This window comes from Ailuropoda melanoleuca, chromosome 5, assembly GCF_002007445.2.
Source record: "Ailuropoda melanoleuca isolate Jingjing chromosome 5, ASM200744v2, whole genome shotgun sequence".
NCBI lineage: Eukaryota > Metazoa > Chordata > Mammalia > Carnivora > Ursidae > Ailuropoda > Ailuropoda melanoleuca.
Window position 1 is genome coordinate 9,394,290 of NC_048222.1, and position 25,505 is coordinate 9,419,794.

At 42.0% G+C, this 25,505-nt stretch overlaps 2 protein-coding genes across 6 annotated transcripts in view; one reads left to right on the forward strand and one right to left on the reverse strand.

Moving 5' to 3' along the window:
* Positions 1-17,865, forward strand: part of NUP153 (nucleoporin 153) — a 76,963-nt gene extending 59,098 nt beyond the window's left edge. For 4 of the 5 annotated variants that reach the window (XM_034660280.1, XM_002926986.4, XM_011234465.3 and 1 more), the window contains exons 17-22: positions 610-804; positions 2,885-3,769; positions 6,132-6,482; positions 7,117-7,389; positions 12,084-12,258; positions 12,576-13,702. In XM_034660280.1, the coding sequence (XP_034516171.1) occupies positions 610-804; positions 2,885-3,769; positions 6,132-6,482; positions 7,117-7,389; positions 12,084-12,258; positions 12,576-12,660 (1,964 nt within the window). In that variant the 3' untranslated portion in view covers positions 12,661-13,702. Of the gene's footprint in view, positions 1-609; positions 805-2,884; positions 3,770-6,131; positions 6,483-7,116; positions 7,390-12,083; positions 12,259-12,575; positions 13,703-17,502 lie in introns of those variants that run through there. The other variant, XM_019807727.2, reaches the window with a different exon arrangement.
* FAM8A1 (family with sequence similarity 8 member A1) overlaps positions 16,215-25,505 on the reverse strand; it is a 9,495-nt gene continuing 204 nt past the window's right edge. The window contains exons 1-5 of the mRNA XM_011234467.3: positions 24,983-25,505; positions 23,657-23,777; positions 21,917-22,040; positions 21,259-21,398; positions 16,215-19,707 (exon numbers count right to left, since the gene is read on the reverse strand). The exon at positions 24,983-25,505 is cut by the window's right edge and continues 204 nt beyond it. Of these exons, the coding sequence (XP_011232769.2) occupies positions 19,563-19,707; positions 21,259-21,398; positions 21,917-22,040; positions 23,657-23,777; positions 24,983-25,505 (1,053 nt within the window). The 3' untranslated portion in view covers positions 16,215-19,562. The remainder of the gene's footprint in view (positions 19,708-21,258; positions 21,399-21,916; positions 22,041-23,656; positions 23,778-24,982) is intronic.

The following is a 25,505-nucleotide window of genomic DNA, read 5'->3' on the forward strand; positions in this document are numbered from 1 at the left end:
ACTGTGCATTTAGGTTTTACTCTGCCCCCTTTTAGACCGTTAGCACTTTGAGAAGTTAAGCAGTATTTCATTCCTCTTTACGTCCTTAGAACTGTGGTATATATTATGGTACTTAATAAATGTCTGTTAAATAGCTAGGTTCTAACCCATGCTGTGAACGTCTGTGCAGAAATGATCGTTTCAAAGGCAGAGACCTGGGCTTTGAAACTTTGCAGGGAACGTAGTCTGTGGCTATGTATTTGATGTGTTAGGATATTGCCTACAGTTTATATCTTAGGCTTTAAAATGCCGTGCTGTTTGAAGAGATTTGATAAAGATTCTTAAGGACATTTTAGTCTTTTAGTCTCTGACTTCTGAGCATGTGTTTTTTTTTTTTTAAACCATGATTATTCAAACTTTGGGTTAAGAGCTCATCACTAGGCAAGGTGAGTGTGAGCTGCTTGTTTGTAAGATTAAAAGAAATCTGAGATGTCTGTACTATTTTTAACAGTGTAAAATTTATATTTTTGGCACTTTGTCTTAATAGGAAACACTGAACGTTTAGATTTAGGGTTCCTTAAGATATTGACATATGTGAATTAGAATTTGTGTTTCCTCACTGTTTTTTAGGAAGTTCGGTACCTGCTTCAAGTAGCAGCAGTGTCCCCACCTCTCTGTCTTCTGGAAGCTGCCTGGGGTTAGACAAGTTCAAGAAACCCGAGGGCAGCTGGGACTGTGAGGTGTGCCTGGTACAGAATAAAGCAGATGCTACCAAATGTGTGGCGTGCGAAAGTGCAAAGCCAGGCACAAAATCTGAGTTTAAAGGTAAGGCATTGGTGCTGTGCCTCCTTGTACTGCCATTTTAAGGTGAAATATTTGCAAACAGCTTCAGTTTTAAAATTGTTCATTCTCTATTGAAAATGCATGTAAAATGAGATACCGTTCTGGACACTTTTAGCTCACGTCTGAGTTGCTGTAAAGATGGGTGATTTCCTCATCAGCAGTGAGGTGTTTTTTCTGCAGCTGGTAAAGTTGTTGTGTGGAGTCTGAGAGAGTTGCAGATGCTTGTTTCTCTTAACAAACCTTTGGCATTTAGATGCATTTCCTGACTCTTATGTGACTGGGAATTTATGCCCTGAGAATCTTATTGTACGCAATCTAGACGTGGGCTTTGGTTTCCCAGAGAATGTCCCAGAAAAAGAACCCTCTTAATAATTCTGTTTCATAAATCCAAAGGAAGAACCTCTTAAAAACAATTTATGCTAAACTGTCGCTAGAGGCCAAATTTTTCAAGTCTTCATAGGGGGGAAATTTGAAGAGGAGGGCTTTTAAAGCGTGGCTGTCATTTGCCTCTGTTACGTGGGTAGGCGACGTAACGGGTAAGTGTCGCAGCGCACCGGTGATTCCTGTTCTTTCTAGTGTACTCAGCCGCAGGAGAGCAGTAGGAAACCAAGACTTTGATCTTGTCAACATAGTACTGTTTGTTTTTCTGAGTACTGCTTCTGCTCATGCAGTTCTTCTGGTTCTTTGATGCTAAAGTTGTTTTTTTTTTTAATGTTGGATTGATAACGAGTTTATTCACAAGATTTCAAACTCTAATTATGACAGGATTCATAGTGAAAAGTCTTTTTCTTGTCCCCATTGGCTCATTTTTCATCCTTCCTCCCCCAGCAAAGGTAATAACTGTGGTTAGTTTTTCTTAGAACTCTTCCAGAGTTTCTTCATGCACATGATACGCAATTATACTCTTATTCTCTATATTCTTGTTTCCCTCTGTTTTGTTAGGAAATGTCATATATCATGCTGCCTTTCTGCCCCCTTGATTTTACCGTGGATTAGCTTGGACACATCTTTGTTCTTCATTCATAGCTGCCTGGGGTTGCATATGGCATTTTGCATGTCTGTGAATTTATCTTTAAGATAAAGACTTAGGGAAAAAAAATAAAATAAAGACTTAGGATGTGAGGGTGATCTGGCTGTGACATCTCTCACCCCATTGATCACCAGGGTGGATTCCCCTGATCTGGCTGGCCAGACGGGTGTCCCCTTCCTCCCTCACACCTCCACGTATGTCCCTCCCAAAACTGTGTACTCTGGTCAAAGAGAACAACCTTCCCAGAGAGAGGAAGACCCTTCTCCAGTCAAGGGTGTACTAGTAGCTGTGCTTCTGGGCTAGAACCTCCAAACAAGCTCTCAAGGCCGTTTGGAGGAGAACGTAGGGACCCATCCAGATGAGGCGCTGCAGGTGGCTGTCTGCCTTTCTTTAAAGAAAAATTAAAAAAATAAAGACTTAGCTGTAGAATTGCTGGGTCAAAGGACATTGCGTTTATAACTTTTAGTAAATACTGACAGTTGCCTTCCACAAGTTGTGTGCTAATTTACATGTCTACCTGTCATGTATAAAGTGTCCGTTACTTCTAGACTCCTCACCAACACTGCTTTATCAGGTTTGTTTGATCTCTGCCAGTATCACAGACGAGAAACGGCATGTCAGGTGTGGTTGGGAGGATGAGATGGAGTTCTCATGGCGAACATTGGGTGCTGCCTCATGTCACTGCCGTTGCTAATACTCTTCCCAATAGGCCTTTCCAGAGTTATTCCTTTTTTTTTTTAAGGATTTTATTTATTTATTTATTTGATAGAGAGTGAGAGAGCCCAAGCAGGGGGAGGAGCAGAGGGAGAGGGAGCAGCAGGCTCCCCCCTGAGCAGAGAGCCTGTTGCGGGACTCAATCCCAGAACTCTGAGAACATGCCCTGAGCCGAAGGCGGATGCTTAACCAACTGAGCCACCCAGGCACCGCCCCTCCAGAGTTATTCCTTTGTCTCTTTGTTTTTCAGGGGTACATTTTGTTTGAGAAGATAACATTAATTCATTGTCTTTGTGTGGTATCTTTTCTATTTTGAAGGCTTTGGCACATCTTCCTTGTCTTCGAACCCAGCAGCCTCATCCTTCAAATTTGGTATCCCATCATCCTCTTCTGGGCCTTCTCAGACTTTAACAAGCACTGGAAATTTTAAGTTTGGAGATCAGGGAGGCTTCAAAATAGGAGTGTCTTCAGAGTCTGAGTCTCCAAACTCCATGAGCGAAGGCTTTAAATTTCCTAAACCAATAGGAGATTTTAAATTTGGGGTTTCGTCTGAGTCTAAACCTGAAGAAGCTAAAAAAGACAGTAAGAATGATAATGATTTTAAGTTTGGACTTCCTTCGGGTTTAAGTAATACAGCTTCCTTAGCTCCATTTCAGTTTGGGGTGTCTAATCTTGGGCAGCAAGAAAAGAAAGAGGAACTACCTAAACCTTCATCTGCAGGCTTCAGCTTTGGTACAGGTGTCATTAACCCCACACCTGCTGCTACTAACACCGCAGTGACCTCTGAGAACAAGAGCAGCTTCAGCTTTGGAGCCGTAGAAACCAAGAGTGTTTCAGTGGCTCCTTTCACGTGTAAGACGACAGAAGCAAAAAAGGAAGAAATGCCTGCCGCCAAAGGAGGCTTCACTTTTGGTGGGATAGAACCCGCCCCCCTGCCATCTGCCTCATTGTTTGCGTTGGGAAGGACAGAAGAGAAGCAGCAAGAGCCCGTGACTTCTACTTCTCTGGTGTTTGGGAAGAAAGCTGACAGTGAAGAGCCAAAGTGTCAATCAGTGTTTTCCTTTGGAAATTCAGAGCAAACCAAAGATGAGAGTTCTTCGAAGTCCACCTTCAGTTTCAGTATGGCAAAACCAGCCGAGAAGGAAGCGGAACAGCCGACAAAGGCCACGTTCACGTTTGGGACGCCAACCAGTACTACGGCTGGTAAGTAGGAAACTTGTTGTTGTTGTTGTTATTTATTTATTTATTTTTTTCAAGGCGTCTCTGATCTCTGGACAAATGCAGCAAGTCAGGGAATGGTTTACACTGAACATAGTTGAGAGAGACCAGTAATAACTCTCTGGAAAGGAACCATAGGTTTTTCAGTTTTCAGTTTTCACTGCTCCAAACGCCCACGAGGTGATGAGTTATCTACAGATGTGATTCTGAGAACTGCCGCTCTGATGGCCAGCCCACAGGGTTGCACATCTGTCCGTGCTTCTCCCTTTCTCTTTCAGCTTTTACATTCGGAGTTGGCTTACTATTCAGGAAAACAGGCCTGCCTTCGTAAGCTCATGAAATACTTTATAACTCAGTCTTTATGTACAGGCCTTCATTCACAAATAGACCCAATCAGTCATGAGGCATTTAAGGAGCATAGAGAACAAATATAATTAGTCCCTGAAACAGAGAGGCGATTATGACAACTAATACCCTGAAGGAAAAATGAAAGAGCATTTTTAAAACTTAAAAACGTGGTTGCTGAAATAAAATCATTCTGTGGGCTGGGCAGCAGAAAAAACATAGATGATAGATTCGTGAACTGGGATTTCCCAGAGCCCAGTGCAGAAATGCAGAGAGACTGAGTCCAGCTGGCTCAGAAGTGTCATTGCAGGAGCACTTAGCAGATGAGAACAGGACAGGTGAAATCTCAGAGCGTGACAGAAGAACATTTCCTGCGTGTAGACCCTGGCCTTAAAAATGGAAATGGCCCACTCAATGGCAATGATCAGTGAGACTTTAGGACACCAAAGCCAAAATCCTGAATGCTTTCGGAGAGAGGAAAACTGTTTGCCATCAGACTTTGAATTTGTAACATCATGTGCTGGAAACAGTAGAGCAGTGTCCTCCAAGTGGAAATGGTCTCGATCCTACAATTTTATATCCAGCCGGATTTGGTCAAACGGAAGGGCAAAATAGAGATGTTTTCAGACAGGCAAAAAAAATAGAACACCCATGAATACTTCTGAAAAATACATTGGAAATACGAAGGGAAAAATTAACCTGAAAAAAAAAAAGAATGGAATTCAATGGACGTTTTTTGGTCCGTTGTCTGGGACATTCAAAACACCCTCCAAAAAGAAAGTAAATACTAAATTATATACGATTTGGAAAGGAATAAAAATAAGATTGGGTCTAATCAGATGTAATCATGGTATCACTATACTTTTTTCTGTGGAAACAGACACTCTTAACCTCTCATTAACCAACTTGAAAGTGAGCCAATGTGCTCCACTTTCTGTAAATCACACTAATGCCCGTACCATGCTGAGAGCAGCCTTGTCTAGAGACAGTATTGGAAAGGAGACGTCATTGGGACACTTAAAAAAAAAAAATGTCTTCAGGAAGGTGGGTGGTTTCAGGCTCACCATATAAACACCAGTGGTTTTCTCTAAATCAGCAGTAAGTAGCCGGACAAATGACCGATTTCATACCTGTTCCTGAGTGAGAGCATTCTCCCTCCCAGCGCCCGCAGTGTTGTCTCAGTTTTTTGTGTGGTTGACACACCCGTCACATGAGTTTTGGGGGTGCATCATAGCAATCGCACAGCTGTGTGTGGCATGCTGTGCCTGCTGCCCGGGTTGCTCCTTCTGTCCCCACACGGTGCTAGGACGGTACCGTAGACTGTATTCCAGGTGCCGGACCTTTTCTCCTGTGACTGACCCCTCAGAGCTGGAAGCCTTCGTTTCCGTTTTGAGAGGAATTTTTGTGGAGTGTGATAAGCTAAGCTCATTTTAAAATTCACCTGGAAGGGAAAATGGACAAGAAATTTTGGAGAGAAGGGCAGGTACACAGGTTTGCTCTACTAATAATCAGACCGTACTGTGAAGCCACAATAATCAGAACAGTGTAGGAGCAGTAACCGTAGGGGAAACAGATGCACACATGTTTGGAAATCTACTATAAACGAGTGAGTAAAGGATGCGCTGGTCAGTGAAGGATGCAGTTGGATAAATTAGGGTCTTGCTAACATCTGCACAATTAAGAGTTCAGCTGTCTCCCACTGTCTGAACAGTTATGCAGACACAGCCTCCAGTTCAATGTGGGAGATTGAAGGGATATTTTTTATTCTTACTAATCTGAATGCTGAAAGTTTGTCTGATTGAGGCACAGTCCAAAAGCCCTAAAAGGAAAAACGGACCTATTTGCTTACATCAGAATTTAATATAACACATCCATTTGGTGAATTTCTATAAAGAACCTTAATGAGGCTTGTTGTAAGGAATGACTGGCCTGCGGGGTAGGAGACCGTGCTCTGTGGCGCCCTGTTCTCAGCTTGTGTGTGTCCCGCCCTTCCCGTCTGCAGATGCCGCGGCGGCCAAGCCGGTGTTCAGCTTCCTGAAGAGCAGCGCTCCCACGGCCAGCGCCCCGGCCACCGCGGGGGGTGTTTTCGGCAGCTCCGCTCCCGCCACCAGTGCACCTGTGACCGCCTTTGTGTTTGGACAGGCCGCCAACCCCGTGAGCAGCTCTGCCTTCGGGACCTCCACCGAATCGGGCGCCTCCCAGCCTTTGCTGTTCTCGCAAGAGAGTAAGCCAGCAACCACGTCGAGCGCGGGTGCGGCTGTCACCCCGTTCGTCTTCGGGCCGGGAGCCAGCAGCAGCAGCACTGCGACCTCCGCTTTCAGCTTTGGAGCCACGACCACGGCCAGCTCTGCAGGTACAGTGACGGGAGAGCACTGGCCATGCTGCAGCGGATGGGCTGAGGGGCTGTCCTCTCTCGGCCGTGAGCAGAGCGGATTATCCGCTAGGCTGGCTTCACCCATGCTGTTGTAACCGTTCACAGCCTGGAATCACGTCTATTTTGTGTTCACTTTAATATAATTAACTGTTGGGAGGAATTTTTCTAGTCTCAATGTCATCTTCAGTTTTTCCAAGTGTCCTTTTTGAAATGTTAGGTTGTGAAGTAACCAGACACTGGGGCCTGTTTCATTAGACAGGCGTCCCCAGGACAAAGCATATGCGGGATGACAACATTAGCTGGTCTCTGCTGTGTGTCAGATAATCTGCCGAGAGATCACTTGTCGTCTTAGATCGGTCCCTCTACCTGAAAAAATCTGGCTGCGAAGGTGGGGACTCTTGCTAATAGGTAGTTTTGTTGATGTGGATTCTGTGTGGTTTCACTAAATAATGGAGGGAATTGTATTCTTAATTATTATTCAGAACTTGCCGTGATGGGATTTGTTCAGCAAGATTAGTTCAGCAAGCTTGGAGTTTGCTCCTGGGTTTATGAATTCTTGAGGGTTATCTTATGGTGGCGCTTAGGTGACGTCCGTGTTTCTCTGGGCCTCTAGGATCCTCCTTCGTATTTGGCACGGGGCCTTCCGCACCCTCTGCCAGTCCAGCATTTGGTGTTAACCAAACCCCGACGTTCGGACAGAGTCAGGGTGCCAGCCAGCCGAATCCCCCAGGCTTTGGAGCTCTGTCCTCGTCAGCAGCGTTGTTTTCTGCTGGTACTCAGCCCGCACCACCTACTTTTGGGACCGTGTCGAGCAGCAGCCAGCCTCCTGTGTTTGGACAGCAGCCCAGTCAGTCTGCGTTCGGCTCTGCAGCAGCTCCTAGTTCCGGTGAGTGCGGCTTGTGTCTGTATTTAGGGTCTGCATGTCTTCAAATAGAATGGTGTCTGAGTTTTGAAACCATGCCTCTGTCTTATTTCTTTATTTTTTATTTTATTTCTTTATTTTTAAGAAATATTTTATTTATTAGAGAGAGCACGCACAACCAGGGGAGCAGCAGAGGGAGAGGGAGATACAGGCTCCCCACTGAGCAGGGAGCCCTATGCGGGGCTCCAGCCCAGGACCCCTAAATCATGACCTGAGCCGAAGGCAGATGCTTAACTGAGCCACCCAGGAGTCCCTGTCTTATTTCTTTAAATGTCTCTTATACTTGGCGCCATAGAAAAGTGTATTTTTGGACTTCCCTAGAAACAACATTCCCAACTTTCATCCAGTGCAGCGCTGTAAGGCATGAAAGTGTCCGATTAAAATGTGGTTCTTACTCATTCTTGGATTGAGCTGCGGCATCAGTTAGTCCCGTTTCTCCCCATCTGAATTTTCTAGCACTCTGGCCTAGAGTCCAGCCGCATTTTCTAATCCTCCTAGTGACTGGGTTTACTTCCAGAGGTTATTCTGCCCCCGCGCCAGGTCTCTGGTGGGACAGACCCGCCCAGGCGCCCATGACACTTTGTTTGATGATACTTGACTTGGATATTTAAACGAACGGTCCGTGTGTGTGTGTGTGTGTGTGTGTGCGCGCGCGCGCGCGTGCGTGTGCGTGTGGTGTTGAAGCAGATGCTGGGCTCGCCCACCACCAGCAGCCCCTCCTGTCTCCCTGTTCGTTCACACACCTCTCTTTCCTTGCTTTAACTAAGTGTCCTGGCTCTTATGGTGACGCCTTTCCTGGGGTTTTATTTAAAGTTAACTGCCAATATGTGAATCTCTACAAAATACCATTTTGCCTTATTTTTTAGCTCTATGTAAATAGAATCTGACTGTATTCAGTCTCTTGATTCTTGCGTCTTTCACTCTTACTTGTAAAGTTCATCCCTGTGATTGCATGTGGTTTGTTCATTTTCTCTGCTGTAACGTAAACCAGTTTATGAAAATACTACAGTTTGTCCATATACTGTTGATGAATGTGTTTGAGTTATTTTTACCAATCAGGAAACGCACCTCTGCTCATTCTTGTATATGTGCCTTGGGGCACACGTGGGGGGTTTTCTAGGGTGTGTACCTGGGAGAGGGATTGCCATATGAAAAGGTGTGTGTGCATGTCTTATACTTCAGAAAATAATGCAAGCTTGTCTTGATGGATTGTGCCTATTTGCATCCTGCTGCATTGTGTGAGAATTCTCGTATTTGGATTCTCCTGGATTTCATTTTCTGTGAATTGTTTCTGTATGGATTTTTTTGGCCATTTTGTTGGTTTGGTGGTTTCACTTTTCTTACTGATTTGCAGGAATTTTTTTACATATTCTGGATATTAGTACTTTGTCAATTAGTACAGGTAGGAGAATTTCTGCTGGGACATATGCTAACCATTTTAGTCAGGATTTATTGATTCTTCTCGGCAGGTGGAATTGCAGTGTAGCTCTCTTCCACACAGGACCACTTCCGTCAGTCCTCCCCCTCGAGTGGCTGCTGTGTGCTTATTTAGATCAGTGTTTCGAGTACGCAGGTGCTCTATGGTGTCGTGTGCTTTTCTTTTCTATACAGAATTTTGTTTTCTCCAACACCAGTGATCCCTCTCTGTGTTAATAATTTCTCTGTACTTGTCATTAGTTATAATTTCAGCTCTTCTCCCATTCATATAGATTGCTTCTCAATATTTTCAAATACATTGGCTGCTGTTATTTAGGATCTGAAGGAAATTTTTCACAGAATCTTCTAACCTGTTTCTTCCACCAGGCTTTCTAGGCCTGCTGTTTTAACTGTGGTCTTGGTATCTCTTTTTATCGTTCTCTTGGAGATTGCCCTTAGCTGCTTCTCTTTCCTGGATGATGTCAGTGTCTTGTTCTTTCTTATTCCTTTGTTTTGATAGAGCAGATCTTCCAGTGATTTCTTAAGTCCTCAGGGAAGAAAATTTTGAGACCTTACATTTCTGAAAGTTATCTTTATTCTGTGCCTGTGTTTGGTAAGATTTCAGTTGAATATAGATTTAGATTGGAAATAATTTTCGTATTTTTGAAAAGCATTTCTCCATGCTGGACTCTCTGGCTCTCTCAGAGTTGCTCTGGAAGTCTTTCTTGATCTTTCTTCTATATATGTGCTGCCGAAGGGAGCTCTTGATCTTTTCTTTTGGACCCGTTTCTTCTTTCTGGAATCTCACTGGATCTTTTCTTTTGCCTCCAGTGTTCTGACTTACCAGGAGGGTGTTCCTTGATCTGGATCCATTCTTACCCATTGGCAGTGTGAGGAATTTAGTGTGTCCTTTCGTGAACGTCCAGTCTTGGGAACTTTCTGGAATTAACTTCTTTGAAGATTTTTGTGCCTCTCTCTTTAACTTCTGTTCTTTTTTCCTTTTTGTCCTTTCTGTCCTTTCTGGGAAGATTTCTTCCATTTATCTTTTACTTCCCCTTTGGTCAAGATTTTACTTTTGCTAATTTCAAATGTTCTTTTTTGTTCTGTGGATGTGTCCTTTTCATCCTTCTGTTCTTGTTTCAGAATTGTTACCTGTTGATCTCTTGAAGATATTAATGGTGAGGTGTGGGTTGTTTTGTTTTCCCTTTAAGCTATTGTTTAGTCTGTTTTCTACAAATTGCTTTTCTCTATTATTGTTTGGGTCTTGGTGTTTCTTACGAAATACTTTCCTCAATGTCTGGTGCTTCTTGGCTATCTACTCACAATTGTTTTTTTGAATTGTAGTAAGAATAATTAACATGAGATCCATCCTTTTAGCAGATTGCGAGTGTGTAATACAGTCTCGTTAACTGCAAGTTAACAAGTGCGCTGTCGTACTGCTAACTGCTAGCACTCCCTCATCTTGTGTAACTGCACTTCACACCGGTTGAAGAGCTCCTCTCCATTCCTTTTTTCTCTCACACTCACACCCACACCCAGCAGCCACCCTTCCCTCTCTCTGCTGTGGTTTGGCTATTTTAGATTCCTCATATAAGAGAAATCATGTAGTACTTGTCCTTCTGTGACTGGCTTATTGCATTTAGCACAATGTCCCCCAGATTCATTTGTGTTTTTGCGTATTTTTTTAAAGGTAGAATAGTATTCAATTGTGTGTAATATACATTATTTCATCTGTTCATCCATCAATGGACATTTAGATCGTGTCCACATCTTGGCTGTTGTAAATAATGCTGCAGTGAACTCAAGAGTCCAGATATCTCTTCGAGATCCTGATTTCAAATCTTTTGGAGAAATATGCAGAATGGGATTGCTGGATCAGAGGGTGGTTTCTGTTTTTAATTTTTTTGAGGTGCCTCCATCCTGTTTTCCACAGTGGTTGCACCAGTTTGCATTCCCACCAACAGAGCACAGGGTTCCTTTTCGTCACATGCTCGCCAACACCTGCCACCTCGTCTTTTTGATTTTAGCCCTTCTAACAGGTGTGGGCAGAACCTCACTGTGGTTCTGATTTGCATGTCCCTGATGATGAGTGATGTTGAGCACCTTTTCATGTGTCTGTTGGCTGTTTGTGTCATCTTTGGAGAAATGTCTGTTCAAGTCCTTCGTCCATTTTTAAATCAGGTTTTTTTTTTTACTATCAAGTTGTAGAAGTTATTTATATATTTTGGATATCCACTCTTTATCAGATATATGGTTTGCAAATATCTTTTCCTGTTCAACTCATAATTTCATGAGTGTGGGACCCCTAAGTACTACTTGGCAACTCCCTGTGCGTGGACAGGCTCGTAGATCTTGAACCTCACTGTAGGTTTATCTGACGGGCCTGCTTACGTGGGAAGACCTGGATGTTAGTGTCAGTAGGTCTTTCCTTCTAGACAGTCCGATTCCCGAGAAGTTATTCCCAGTCTCCTGCCTGGAGGGTTCACATGCTCCAGACTGCCCGTGCTCTGGGAGCCGAATCTGGGAGGAAGGCTGCAGCTCTCTGTACTCGTTACATCAACTTACTTTTAATCCTTCCAGTTTTGATAGGATGTCCTTGCCTTTGCGTCCAGGGACCCCTCCAGAGACTGAAGTTCTGTTCTGTTGGGATAGAGTAGAATTATCATCTTGTTTGGTATTGGGGAGGGAGTGATCTGGCTGCCTGCTTCTTACACAGATATTCTCCCATCCTTCTTCTTCTTTTTTTTTTTTTATAGTCACACCTTCATTCTCCCCTCCAGAGGCCCCTGGCACCCAAGCCTTTGGGTATGTTTAGTGTAAATGGAACTGCGTCTGTGCTTTCCCTGCTGCTAGCTTAGTACTTGGTTCCAGTCAGCCTTCCAGTGTCTCCATTTTGTTGCTGTTGTCTCCTCTCCCCCCATCTTTGTAAAAATCCCTTTACTATTATTTTAACATAATTTTTTAAGAAGTTAGCGCTAAATGTGTGTGTTGATTCCACTATCTTTAACCAGAAGTCTCTTCTACCCTTTTCTGCTTGGTCATGGGTAAGTTGGGTCACTTGTCCGAGGGTGTTGTAAGTATGTTCTGTGTGTCAGTGGAGAAAATACTTCATTTTAACTTCCTTTATATTAAGTGATTGTAAGAGAGCTTAATCCTCCCCATGTTTTTGTACGTAAAGGCCAGAGTCGTTACTAGAAAAACGATCATTTTGACCTTGCTGAAGTTGTTCTGCTCTGTCACAGGTTCAGTTTTCCAGTTCGGCGGCAGCAGCAGCACCACCAATTTCAACTTCACGAACAACAATCCGTCAGGAGTGTTCACGTTCAGTGCGAACCCTAGCACCCCTGCGGCCTCAGCCCAGCCTTCCGGCTCCGGGGGCTTCCCGTTCAACCAGCCTTCAGCGGCGTTTACAGTGGGGTAAGGCAGCTTGTTGAGACGAGCTCGAATGGGGCGGGGGCGTGCGCGTGCCCGAGTGTGTAAGAGCGCCCAGGTGTGCGGCGTAACTGAGGGAGGTCGCGCGTGTGCTCCAGCATTGGCCGACCGCCTGGCAGTTCTGCGGGATTGTAGCCCTGGTGCCGCCACAGGCGTGCGTGTGCGCGAGTGTGTGCGCAGGAGGATGGAAAGTGTGTTCACGAGTGCCTCCCCCTTGGGTCGCTGGTCGCGTGTAGGATGGTGATGATTCTGAAATCGCCCCTGAGCCTCTTGTCACATGATGCAGTCTTTCTCTTTCACAGGTCAAACGGGAAAAATGTGTTCTCCTCTTCTGGAACTTCAGTGTCTGGTCGCAAGATCAAGACTGCTGTTCGGCGCAGGAAATAAAGGTGCGGTGCGTCACACCCCACACGTGCGCGACGGCAGGTGCCCTCCTTCTCAGATTCTGGACCGTACTGTGCGTGGGGTTCCTGAAGTCAGATCTGCCTAAGGACTTCCTTAAGTTGGGGACTTTCCTCCTTTTTCTTTACAGAAGCCCTGCCCTCACCTCTCCCACTCCCTTTAAAAAAGAAAAAAAATAATAGCTAGATTGGTGACTGATTCTTCAGCAAAAATAGGATCCAGCACATTATTCCCTGATTTGGCGTAGGCTGGCTGAACCCAGGGACAGAGCCCGCTCAGCAGACGGCTTTGTATAGAAGAACCTCTGTGTCTGCACCACTCTGTGCGTTGAAATGCGTTTATGGAACGCGTTGAAATTGTAATTATATCGGAGGAAGTCTGTATAGATTAGAGAATGTGGAAGTGAATGATTTCTATGCTGAATTTGTGCTGGTGTATGTGTGAAGTGAGTGAGTTGGGTGTATTGTGCACTAAAATTTTCTGATAGAGGAAGCCTGATTAAAGAATGGTCCATGCTAAGGACTTATTAGATCTAGTGCGTTCTCCATTTAATAATTATATGCTATTTCTATATTTTCATTCTCCTATCACCTGTCTTGCCTTTTTCATTATTTTATTATGAAACTTGTGTAAATACAATTTTGTTTCTGTACTTTTTTGGCATAACATAAATCTGTGAACTTGAAATTTTAATTTTGTGTTAGAAAATTTGTTTGTTCTTTGTTTAGTCTTGTCTCAGATTTTATTATGTAAATCCCATTATTCAAAGTTGCCTAAATCCATTTGGAAATCTTTAAAAAAAATTGGGGATTCTTAAAGTGAATTTATTGGCTTTTCTGATCCAGTTTTGTTTGGACCAAAAACCAGTATTGTACAAAGTATTAAGCATATATTTTTATATTTACTGAAATGGACTGTGGTGACTTTGGATAATAAGGAAAAGTTTAATATTAAAGCCATGTTTATTACAGTATAATTAACATGTTAAACCATGGGATAAATGCCATCAATAAAAAATTATGAAATATTTTTTGTTCTAGTGTTAACTTATAATGAAGGTGCCAAGTGTTAATGGAAGGGAACCTTTTTTGTAAAGGTTCGCCATGGTCAGAGAAATTCCAAAGAATACATTTAAGTGATTTGGACAAACTCCTAAGTGAAGGGGGAAGTGTCTGAACGTAAAACATATAGAAGGTACCCTGCTTTTTGTCTGGTGCTAGGAATCACGCCTACTTTGCGTATAAATTGACATACCTTTTTAAAAGTTGAAAATAAACACACGTAACCGTTTCTGCTTGTATCTGTATCTTCCTTGAGAGGCGACTAGACAGTGTTTATTGATGGAGTCTTGGAGACACATGCCCAAAGCAGCCTACAGTTCCTTTTGTATGCGATTCTTTTGGATTATTTTACCAATTTTTTTTTCTTCTAATTAGATCTCTTCTGTGATCCATAAAAGACCTGTTGGGACAGCATTTGCTAATTATATACTTAATTTGAGCACACAGTTATTTTGTGTGGACTTTATTTTGCTGAACTTCTGGTTGATGTCCAAATTCAGAACTTTTAAAATGTTTATGAGCTTTTTTGTATGTGTTTCCAATTTTGAAAAGATAATTTTGCGCATTGAAAACATCTTAGGCCATTATCAGATGGTGGTTTGGGGAGACATGTTTTATAATTCTCACTTTATTAATAATACACATCTGACACAGGCCTGTTTGGGGGCAAATGATTAAGAATACTGGAAACCTGGTTTTGATGCTGAGATGTTAATGCCTAACTAAATGGCAGGGTCCTTCATTATTAGCCATTCTCTGGGCCCACATGAATCGGAATATTAGGCTTTCTACTCTGGGAAAGATTTTCATAAGAAATGTGCTAGAAATATTTATTTAGTACTCTTTAAAACAAGTGCCTGAAAATCATACTTAAGGTGGCTTAAAAATGAAATCTGGCATCAGAGCTGTAGTTACAGAGCTGTATTCAGGACTTGGGACTTGCATTTTCCATCTCCACTGCTGTCATTCCCATGCTGCCCATGGTGGCTCTAGACGACACTGATGAGCGACACTGATAAGCGCAGCTCCAAGCACAACCCTGTCCCTCCCTGCTCGGGCCCGGCAGGGGGATCTCCTTCCCGGACTGGCTCTGGCCCGGCAGGGGGATCTCCTTCCCGGACTGGCTCTGGCCGCAGACGTACTTCTCAACCACTCTCTGTGGCTGTAATAGCGGTCTCGGGCACGCCTAGCTTATGCGTTCCCTATACAAGTGAAAATTGAGGGCAGTTTGTGGAAGAAGGGGAAGTATCACAGAAAAAAAGCCCACTTCTCACACTGGAAGACTGAATGCCTGAGGTCCAGGCATGAGGATGCCACTTTAGGTGCTAGGCTGTTTTGAGTAATTTATGACTTGGGTATTAAAAAGTATAGACAATTGAAAAATGTCCCCAAGCTAGCTGCTTATTAATACTTGCTAGAAATTCTCTCCTGAAATTGTTCATGTAATTAGGATTTTATTATTTGAAATTAAAGTTCTGGACTAATTTTAACAGTTTGTAACCAGGCTGTGAATTAGTTTAACACTTTAATTTCGAATAATAAAATCCTAATTTTAGAAGTCTTTTTATTCAAGTATTGATGACCTACCTTGTTATAATAGTTTCAGGTGTACAATGTGATTCAACAATTCTGTACATTACTCAGTGCTCACCACCCTAAGTGTGGTCACCATATGTGGTTACAGAATTACTACTTCCTATGCCGTCCTTTTCCTCTCCATGACTTCATTGGTTTCCTGGGCCTGATTTAAAGTTTGAAACTCAATGAAAATTTTACAGAGGTTAGCCTGTGTGTTTAATGGAACTGACATTTGGTATGTCAGGTTAGTAAAATTGAGAAAATGAGTGTATTGGGTCTAGCAACACACGCCAACTGAATTTACTAATATTATGGGGCAACTCTTACAAGCTTACCTTAAAAGTCCACTGTAGTTCATAGTTCAAGAAATGTGTAGTTTGCGCCTGGGCTCAGAACAGCACATTGTAGGACTCAGACTAGGCCATCGTTTAGCTTCTTTTAAGTTTACTATCTGCATTCTTCTTGAGGAACCTGTTTCGTATCCTGTCCTCCTCCTCTAGATGTGTTAGAACAGGAAATGCTTGTAGGATCAGAACTAGGTTTAAATTGCCAGCTCAGTCACTTACCAGTTATGAGACTTTGAACTTCTGGTTTCCCATGTGTAACATGGGTCCTTAGTATCTTGCATAATAGTTGGGATGGTTAACCACTTTAAAGACAGGCTTAGTTTAACATTAAGCATAGTCATCTATGGGTAACTTCTGAGTGACTTGCTTAAAGAATATACCCCAAAAGGTAGACTTTTTTGGTGGGGGCAGACCTCTATTTCTGAAAGCACTTTGGTTGACTGCCACTCTCCTAAAGGCAGGGAATGCTAGAAAATTGTATTTGGAAGCAAGGGTTCCCTTAAGCAGGAGATTCTAGAGCAAATTTCAAATTAACAGTCAAAAACCAAAAGCATTGGTGATCAAGTATTTATTGAGACAAAGAATACAAATTGGTGGCATACAAATTATTAAAAATAGAATGCTGAATTTTATTTATAGGCAGGCCATCAGATACTGTTTGTGGGTCAAGCCCTACTGAACTGCGAGGATATATACATACATAGTTTGGAATGAGGAACTTTACCCAGGCAAGCACATATTGTCAAGATTTTGGCCTTTGGTATAGGGGATAGGGAATGGCAAGTAACTGAAATGGTACTTGTCAGATTTTAGGAATACTGCTATTATTTGGGCATATTCTTCAAAAGAAACAGCCTGTTTTAATAGGGCTAAGTGTGGAATGAAAATATTTATAGGACCCCATGTCTCTCTGAAAAAGCCCACTACTCCCAAGTAGCAGGTGGTTTCAACTCCTTTCCTTTCGCTGGAAATACTGATGCATAAGTAAGACACCCACGTAAGTCACTTAAGGGAACAAGTCCTTTTAAAGCAGAGTTAAAACAACATTTGTCATTTGAAGCAATAAACACTAAAGACAGTGTTATAATTTAGATAAAGGGCCCTCAAATATATTTTTTTCCAATCCTAAATACCTGGGTAAAACTGGAAGGTAAGTATTTAGGTGGGAACGAGTGACTTCTGAACCAGTGCGACACAAGCAGCCGTTGGGCAATACTGTGAAACGGTTACTATCCAGAAATGTGTCGGCTTTAGTTTTATGGTCACAGCTTAGTCAAAATTAAGGCTTGCCTTCCTCCCGTTTACTTTCCTAAGCCCGGCACGAACGGTAGTATATCAGGCTTTTCTCCAGGTGCAGCAGCCGCTCGAGCCAGCCGCTTGCAGTCCTGGGTACCAAGATTTTCTGGATGCCCACGCTAACTGCCTGTTCGGTGGTACATTCACTGCAACAGTGTTCTTACTCGGCTTGACTTCTAATTTTTGTTTCCTTATTACTTATCTTGTAGAAGTGATGAATAATGTTTGTACTATGAAAACAACTTTCTCTTTGCCTTTTTAGGCTAGAGCTTCAGCATGCGAATTATACTCTGACACAGAAAATCACCATTTCTATAAATGAAATATACTAAATAGAAAAGTTTTTTGGAAAGACGGAGGCTCCACCCCTAACAACCCTAAGAGAAAAAAACATGACTCTTCCTTCTTCCCCATTGTTTTGTCATTTTCCCCTCAGTGATTTGGGAATCAAAATCTCTTTTCCTAAGTGCCGAATTCAAAATACAAACACACTTGCATTTTGTTGTAAAGGCAAAGTAGTAATAATACTTCTATTTATTTTATAGGGCTCTATAACTTGGACCCTAAGATGGATCGAAATGAACCTACATACAGATACGATTCTGAGTAACTCCCATACAGCAAATGTCTGACAGTTTAAGAAATTAAACTGGGCTACTTATTTGCTTTTGTTTGGCTATCTAAATAAAAATAGCCTCGATGGTGAACCTTTCAATTATCTGAGAGGAAATTCTACATTAAAGATACACTCCAGAGCTACGCGGCTGGACACTGCAACTTGAATTCCCCATCGGTGGCAAAAATAGTGTGTCCACTGATGCTCACGTGCAAGCACTGAGTGGTAAGTTTGTGCAACATTTCCTGATGGGTTTGTCCACCGTGAAGGGCTGAGTATCTTCCCGGGGCTTCAAGTGAATGATCTGGTGAGTACTGTGACACACTTAACATCTGTGATGTTGGATTTAATATAAAATTATTTTAAAGAACATGGTTTATGAAATTTTACAATAAAAAGGTATTAATAAAGACACTTAAGGTTTCTATAGACATCAAATGTGAATATTTTCAGTTTTAAAGTCAAAGAAAAACCCACTTTAAAAACTGATAGTGATAATAGACATGTCTTGCATTTGCTATTTAAGACCAAAAATCAAGTCCAGATTGATCTTTTAAGCAATCTAATTATGAAGTGTCCAAGACAGTTTAGTGTTTTTGGGAAAACAATGTTGGAAAAAATGCCTAAGAAATCAAACCCTTCAGGTATATCTCAGCACTATTAGCTGGGCCATTTAACAGAAGCATGCACACACATTTAAAACATTAAGCTTTGCTTCAGTAGAAGAATAAATTAAAATGGCAATACATAATGTGTTATTTTACTTAACAATTCCCTCAAAACATCATCCCTGGCAGGCCCAAAATAAGCTTTTGGCCCAAAAAACTTAGAAAAATGTCTGGAAATGGTACTTGTCCTTGTTTTAGAGAGAACAGTTCATAATGGGAAAACTGCTAATATTTCACAGGCTACTAGTATTTTATCATGAAATACTAAGATTGTTTAACCCCCTGATGTTTCAAAAGTCATAGACGTATATAAAATGTAAAAGGACACTGGCTAGTATGTGACGACCTGGTCAGAAACAAGGTGCATTCCGGACACTGCACAGCACTAACACTGTCTTCATGCTGCACACGTACTGGGAATCTTGTTCTACAGTAAATATGCAACAGTTCAATGAAGTCCTTTCCCCCACATACTTAGAGTTTGATTGAGGGCACTAAAAACTCTTGCACATGAATTTCAACTTAAATTTATGGTGAAAATTTAGGTCCCTCCCCCCGCCCCCCGTTGAACAGCAATCACTAACTTACCTTTTGTTTAAAAATGATCAATGATAATATAGCAATAGGACTTAATACTTTTTCATCATCATGCAAAACTTGCCCCCAAATACATGTTCAAACGGTAACAATACTTGTAAAGTGACATCATTTCCATGATACACTGCAGTATCGGATTTGGAAACTTCAGGTGAGGGAACTGCTGCTAGGCCTGCCCCGTCTGCCTCTTTCTCTTGCAGCTAACTCACTTCCTCCTAGCATGGGAGACAAGTGGATTCCCAAATTTGTTTCCCCACTCCCTCTCCCCAAAAGCAAAAATAATTTCCCCAAGAAGTGTTAACTAAAAGATGAGTTAATGTGTTTACAAAACACGACTGGACTTTTTCCATCATTTTGGGATAAACCAAAATAAAATTTTTTAAAGTTTCATCTGGAGATTTCACAGCTGAAAATGGTTTCAGCAAATTCTAAAGCCTTAGATCTTAGAAAAGTCTATCTTGTCCGTTGTTGATTATAAAACCACTTTCCTTCTTTTCCATCTAAAAATTTTTAACACTTGAATTTAACAGGTTTTTCTTCTGGAAAGTTCTTTGGCATTCAAGTAAAATCAATACTTTCAGAATAGTCACCTGCATCACACTGGAGCAACTGCTTTAATTTCTAAATCATCAATTAGTGTAACCCAGGGATAGTGATGGCCTTGATACATAATTTAGTCTTGTCATTATTCCAGAGAGTATGGAATTCAGGGCTTTTGGGGGCATCATCTGACCCCATTTCTCTTTACCACAATGGTTCCTGCTACAATGTCATAGGCTGTTCGATTATGCTGAAAAAACAGCAGTGTGATGAAAGCAGGGAAAAAAGAAGCAATAGAAAAATTCTTGATCAAAGCTCGTATAGTAGACCTAAAAAATTAAGGCAAAAAATACCAGATAAATTATATACCAACCACTTAGAGATTAATACTATCCTACCACCAAGTTCAAAGTATATATTTAAAACATACAAAAAGTATTGAGAGTTTTTACCTTCGGTATCTGAGTTACTTTCAGTTAGCGTTATATTCTGATCAAACTACCGGGGCTTGTTCTAAAGACATCATCAACATAAGAGTAAGACCTCAGAACTTCCACATGAAAAGCACTAATGAGTATTTCTTAGAATGTGAATAAAGGTTTACAGTATTTTCTCGGATATTTTGCTAGAAGAATAACTGTTCCCTTTTCTTACCTTTTGTAAGTAAAGTATACTTACAAATAAGTATACTATAGTATAAGTATAATGTAAGTATACAAATGGTACACTATACAAACGTATAGTCGCTGGTGTGTTTTGTACCTTCTACACTAATATGCTTACTGCAGTCCCCTTTTCTACTTTCTGTGAGGCTCTAACAGTTTAAATTAGTGTGTATTCTTTCTTTGTGGGATGCTGTGATTAAAGCAAGCTTTAAAAAGCTTCCAACCACAGCTCAGAACGGAGAATTATCCTACCAGTGTTAGATTTCTGCCTCTCCGTACACGAAAAGGCTCTAGAAAAAGCACTGTGGCTGAGTGTAGCCCTGAATGCAGACTAGTTGGTTTCTGATCCAGTTTCAACCACTCACTCGTGCTCCAAATCTGTAAAAAGGGGATAATGGTACCGATGGTACCTATCTTATTAGTTAATAAGTATTCTTTTAAACAAGGCCTGTTATAGAAGAGGTCCTCAAAAAACAGCCATTATTGACTCTCATTAAAAATAGCAACCAGGATTATAATTACAAAACTGTAAGGAAATCTGAGGATATCCGCAAAATCCAGGTTTCCAGAATCTCTCATATTTCTTTATATAACAATCCCGCTCTGTATCATTCTGGCAGCAATTCCAGCCAGTATCTTGTTTTGCTCAACTGACTGCCACCTACTTAAGTCTCTACAACTCCCATTATCATTATTTGCACCTCCCCACAGAGCCAGACACCAAAAGCTAGCCCTGAGTCCTGCCAGCGTGACAAGCCTAGCGTATCCCTTAAGAGCCGGAGCTGGGTGCATGCGCAGCTGTCCGAACTCTCACAGCCCATTCAACGTGGGATGACGACACGTATTATTACCAAACGGAAGCTGGAGGCTCAAGGCAGATTAGTAACTGGCCCGATAACCACCGATTTAGAGAATAATTGAACTGGGTATGGAGCACTGACACAGACGGCACCACCACCCAAACCCTCTCACCATGACTTTTATTCCATGAAACTGTATACTGAAGAGAGGTCTACAATTACACAGTTGAAATACTCAGATTCTTCAGTTTTAAACTTAACAAAGGTAAGTCTATTACATGCCATGAAGAAAAAAATACCAACATCCTAAAAATACTATATCAAATGGTATAACTTATGAATAACATTGAATTCTACACTTAAAATTTATTATTTTCAAAAGTACGCAGTAAATTAAGCCAAGAAAAGAACTTACGTGGTAATGCTAACATTTGAGGAAGGAATCACTAAAACCCGACTTGGAGCAATGAGCACTGATGTGTCGCACGTCACCACTCGAAGGCCGAGCAGGAACTTCCCCGGGGTAGCTCCACCTGCTCCCCAAATGCAAATTATCTAAGAAAAGAAGGAGAGTTTAAAACTAATGTACTAGCTCAACTCTACCAATTTTAAACATAAGTTTTTTTGCCATGTTATTCGTATTTTAAAATTTTCAAGTTGAAAGAATCTCACAGAATACTCAGAGATTAATGCCGTAAGGCTTCTCTGCAGGTCTCTTAGACCCTGAATACCACAAGTCATCTATTGTGATATTTCTCTGTGACCCACTTTTTTTTTTTTTTTTTAAGCAAGTTGTTTCTATGGAAAAATACATTCCAAGTTCCACAACCAACTTACAAGTATATTTTTGGACCACAAGACTGAAATATGTTACAAAGGAATTGTAAAATGCCTCCACTCAGAAAGTTCTATTTCTAAACTTGAAGAATACTATGTTAAAGAATATTTGGAAAAAATTTAAAAACAGACATTTGAGGAAAACATGAATTATAAATTTCCATTACTTTTTGTGTTGGGCTGATCATCTAAAATCAGATTGCTAAATGTGAATATTTGCTGAGTCAGTAGCTTACCTCATAAAAACAAACTAACAATCTGTATATAAGAGCCACAATCATCATTTTCTGCAAGTCTTCCATTGATGTATCTTCATCTATTTCTTCTATTATATAATGCATAGCAAACTTAGAGATATCCCTACACAAAACAATAGTTTCGGGTTATAAAGTATTAGTTACCAGAGCAATTGCATTGATATTTTTTCCATTAATGTAAGTCACAAACATTAACTGAAATTCAAATCTAATCTTTAGGTTTCCACCCATTTAGTTTCACAAAACATTCATTAGCTTGTTCAACAAATAAGCAGCACTACTGTGAGCAGGCACTGTACTAGCCCCAGGGATTCAACCCGATCTCTGCTGGAGACTCTAACCTACTAGACAAAGCACAACAACAAATAAGTAATAGTAATGTGGGATGAGGGTGATGATAGAGAACTACAGGATAGTAGGGAAACGCACACCAGGTACATTTAATTTAGGGAGTGAAGGCTTCCCAGAAATGACATTTGAGCTGAGATCTGGTGGATGAAGAGAAGTTAGCCAGACTAAGAAGGGGATTTCAGGAGGGAGAGACTGGCAAGAGAGAAAGCCTTGGAATGAGGCTGTGATGGAAGCTGTAAGCAGTATGGCATGGCTCAAATACTAAGTGTGGAGGGTCACAGCAATTAAGAAATAAAAGCATCTGTTAAATGATATGAAGACAAGATTTTATCCTGATGGCAGTAAGAAATCAGTGAAGAGTTTTAAGGTGGGAAAGGGGAAGAATCAGAATTTATGATTTTTTTGGTTTTACATAAGAGACTGGATTGAGATAGAACAGGAGATGGGAGACTGAGACACCAGTTAGAAGACTTTTGCAATGATCCAGATGAGAGATAACAATCACTGGACTAGGAAGAAGCAGTGATGATGAAACAGTAAAAGGGGCAATGGTCTGAGCTGACGGCTATTCAGGTGCCTGAAAAGAAAGGAGCTAGTACCTGGTTGGCTGTGCAGGGGTGGGAGAGAAAGACAAAGACGGGGAGGAATCACAGGAACATTTGCGTTCCTGGTGAAATGGAAATTTCACCAAAGTGTGTGTATATTGACACTGACACCTAACTACCTTTGTAATTATAAATTCTGGGCTTAACCTCTTGCAAACCCAAACTTCAATCTATAAAAAGTATTAACCTCTATATCTCAGACTGGTGGTTACGATTAAAGAATCCATATGAAGTGAGCTCAGTGCTTGGCATATAGAAAGGGCTTAGCAAGTGACAACTGCTATATAATTATTAATATGAAAGGAGGATTATTCAAATAAATGGCTCACTTTGCAGTTCACTTGGGACTTGCCTCATAGTAATAAGCAATCCCATTTGGAAATGCTGTTTAATTGATTATCGACAGTTCATCTACCCAAAGCTCTTTGTTTTTGTTTTTATTCTGAACAGGACAGTAAGAGGGAAATGAATGCCTAGCCTAATAAAATGGATGAATCAAAAAAAGTCAAGCGTTTATCTCTTTTGATAGGTGAGATTCCCACAGACCTTTCAGAGCTTACTGTTTTTCTCTTTTTTGTAGTTATTTCTTAAAACCAAGAAAAAAAAAATGACAGAGCGTCTTATAGGAACTCCCTATAGGAGAAATCGTAACACTGGCACACTGACTGTCCATACAGTCATTTGCAGGCAGGAACAGAACTTCAGAAAACAAGATCTCTATGCAGTAGACATTAAAACCTTTCTGCAAATAGCGTTAACTTACTTTATTCCACTGAGGTGCATAATGCTTAAGACAATGGTTGCTTTTATAAAGAAGAGAATAAAGAAATCCACCATCTCTGCCATAAATCTGTGGGCCAAGGATGGAATAACATACTCTCTGCCTGTAAATTTAAAAAAAAAGAAAAAGTTAGGAAAACTACTCATTTCCCATAGGCGTTGGAAACCAAGCTAGGTAATAAATGGAGAACACAAAGTCAAGTTATAACTTGCTAATAAAAAGAGAAGTTAAAACCTTGCAACAATTGCTGGTATTGACTCCATCGATAGTACATGCTATTTAAACACAACACTACTCCACTCTTTACTGAACACTTTAAAGTTTGCTTTCAGCCCCTTACGGTTTAAAAAATGATTTCACAGATATTAAATTATTTAAGGCACTCAATACATTTCCCTAGGGACTCAAAAGCGTAACCTGGCAATCACAAGCCTATGACACAAAATTAAACGTTTTTCAGTAAAAACCAAAGTTAGGTAGAGACAATTACTAGCACAAAGTAAATACCTGTGTTCCTCATTTTACCCCCTCTTCACTTAGTTTGTCTTGCTTTTCTATGTAATAAATCCAGTGATTATCAATCTGACATCTTAAGTTCTGAATGGGATCAAATTCAGGAAAACTAGTTCTTGTCTCATATGTGGCTAAACAAAGTAAACAAAAAGTCCAACTAATAAACTAAAAAGTTTAACTAGTACAAAATATTCTAATTACCATACAGAAGTAAACAGACAATATACAAAGAACATTCAGATAGGGCCCAAAGGTTCATAACTCCTCCTGCATTCATGTAAGTCTTTTATATCCGTCGATTTCATTGTTCCTAATATATAGGTAATGTATAATTATCGTATCAATTACATATTATAGATACTATTATATATCATCATATATCCTATCATACATAATAAATCCACGTCTGGGTTATTCCCAGCACTACCGGCACGCCCCCCTCCCCCAGCCGTCTAAGTGGGTTTGCCATCTGAGAATGATGCTCTGGATCTCTCCACAGCATGGAGATCAAGAGGACAGTCTGATGAGCAAAGATTTCCTTACACGCGGAGACGACTAGTCCCAGGAGTAAGGGAATCAGTTCGAAGGGCCAGGTCTAAAAGAAAAAGCTTACAGCCTCGCTGCACACTTTGGGAATTTAAGGCCTGGGCAAACGATAGCTGAAGAATGCAGAGAAATACCAATCTGAGCAGCAGCAGCGGTTACAGAAGTAGAAAGCGTGTCTGCTCTACCCGCCCGCGAGCTCCCCTAAGAACCCTTCGCTCCGCCCCACCTCACCTCCGTGGCGCTTCTCACCTGCCTGCCGCCCGGTCTCGCTCGGGGTTCGCGAAGCGGCGCCGGATCCCACCCTGGTCACTGGGGTTGCCCGGACGGATCCCTGCCCGAGCGAAGCCCGGGCTCCCAGGCCCGCGACCGGAGCAGCGGGGGTGATGCCGGTAGCCGCTCCAGGGTCAGGCCCGGCGGCCGCGGCGCTCAGGAAGTAGAAGGGGTTGTAATAGCCCAGCTGGAGGGGCGGCGGCGCCGCGGCCTGGGGGGCGGCGGCGCCACTGCCCGAGGGGTAGCTCGGCGGGGGCGGCTGGGGGCTGCAGTAGGCGGGGAAGGCGGCCAGGCCGCTGTGCCAGGTGAGGTAGCCGCAGTAGGACTGCCACAGCCACTCGTGCACCTGCCGGGAATACTCGCGGGCGCTCAGCCGCACCGGCCTCTCCCGCGGCGCGGCGGCCTCGGGGGCCTCGCGGCCTGCCGGCTCCTGCAGCCCCGCACTGGAGCCGGGGACCGCCTCCCCGCGCTTCCCGGGCTCGCGCGGCGGCTCCGACTCCTT